The 1,848-nt window shown below is 32.6% G+C and overlaps 1 protein-coding gene across 1 annotated transcript in view; it reads right to left on the bottom strand.

Annotated features, from left to right (window-relative positions):
• LOC106869199 (uncharacterized) overlaps positions 1-1,848 on the bottom strand; it is a 232,915-nt gene that overhangs the window by 229,591 nt on the left and 1,476 nt on the right. Inside the window, exon 2 of the mRNA XM_014914841.2 lies at positions 1,339-1,771. Within this exon, the coding sequence (XP_014770327.1) occupies positions 1,339-1,741 (403 nt within the window). The 5' untranslated portion in view covers positions 1,742-1,771. The remainder of the gene's footprint in view (positions 1-1,338; positions 1,772-1,848) is intronic.

The raw sequence follows: 1,848 nt of genomic DNA, 5'->3' as shown, positions 1-1,848 counted from the left end.
AATATCATTATATTTATGGGGTGGAATTGCGTCAGGGATCATATTGTAGATTTATTTATGACGAAATTTTGACACTTCATAATTTTTACAATACATACTACCAGAGAATAAGACAAAAGCGAGTACATCAGTTTGTATGCAGGTTTTCAACTGGCTAACATGATCGTTCTACAATGTAATTGTTTGTTTCAACGTTACGATCTTGGATCAAGTTTCTTGTCAAACAAATATATACAACACCGAAATGAGCATATGTATGTATGTATGTATGTATGTATGTATGTATGTATGCATGTATGCATGGATGGATGGATGGATGGATGGATGGGTGGATGGATGTGTGTGTGTATGTATGTAAGTATTTATATTGATAATAGTGTGTGTATGTGTGTGTAGGTAGGTAGGTAGGTACGTCGGTCGGTAGATACATACACAGACAGCCAAGCAGACTCATGCATACGTAGATACATGCATACATACATACATACATAAGTAGACAGACAGACAGATAGATAGATAGATAGATAGATAGATAGATAGATAGATAGATAGATAGATAGATAGATAGATACATACATACATACATTTCTTTTATTAGCCACACAGGGCTCAACGAAGATGGGACATAGATAGATAGATAGATAGATGTCTTGACCAAATTTACTTCATTCTTCTACAACTTCTTAAGGCACAATGACGAAAACAAGGAACTAATTATTTCAATGGACAAAAAAAACAACAGAAAATGAATTAAACACAAAAGAAATCAAAACAAAGACAAAAAAAATTATTAAGAATGGTTTTTGTTTAAAAATAAAAATAAAAACAACACGTGAAAACTTTTGGTCTTTTTTTTTAAATAAGTACAAATAACAACATAATTAACAAAATGTTTGTTTTTTTCTCTTTTTTTATAAAAAAATAAAATGTTTGTATAGAAAATATCAACAGGATCGACTATACACAAGCACACACACACGCACATATTTATATATACATAGATATACACCCAGAGATGTATGCACATGTGGGCTTACATATATATATATGCATATATATATATATGCATATATATATATATATATATATGCGTGTATATGTGTGTGTATCTGTATTTCTATATTGTGCAAAACTTTAAATGCAGCCGTGTTTGTTGACAGTGTACAAATACAAATGTGCCAGTGAGTGGAAGGTCGCGGTGACGATATATATATATATTACTCTCTTTCTCTTTCTCTCATTATATTTCTTGTTTTTTTTCTTTCTTTTTTTCTTCTTTTTTATCCACATAATAATATTAATAGCAATGGAATAAAGAGTAACTTCGCGTCTACGTACCCTCAGGAGTATCCATTCGGTAACTACACTGCGCTGATTGTCTGGAAAGTTTTTCATTGTTCATTTTGTTTTGACTGAATCGTTTCCTTACCACATTCGATACGATATGGCCAAATCGCCAATGTCGATTAAATACAAAGAAAAGAATCACTAATCCAAGAATTAGGAAGACAAATACGATCACAGTAATAGTGGTAGTATGATGGTTCTCCTGGAAGTGTCCCTTAGGTGGTGGCATGCACTGCTTTAGATAGAACTGCCAACAGCTGCTGTTGCGTAGCTTCTTAATGAATGTCTGGTTAAACCAAATTGGAATATCCGGCGGTTTCATTTTACAGTAAGGACGCGCAAATGTTTCAAGCCCCACAACAACAGCCGCCTCACACGAGGGATTTAGAGCCATGGTTTTCAATTAACTTCTATCTTGACTGGTCTAAAAATATAATGTATATAAATGTAAATATATGAACGCACATACAGGTATACGTATATATATGCATATATATATAT

This window comes from Octopus bimaculoides, chromosome 1 (assembly GCF_001194135.2).
Source record: "Octopus bimaculoides isolate UCB-OBI-ISO-001 chromosome 1, ASM119413v2, whole genome shotgun sequence".
NCBI classification, from domain to species: domain Eukaryota; kingdom Metazoa; phylum Mollusca; class Cephalopoda; order Octopoda; family Octopodidae; genus Octopus; species Octopus bimaculoides.
This window is presented reverse-complemented; position numbering and strand designations above follow the sequence as displayed.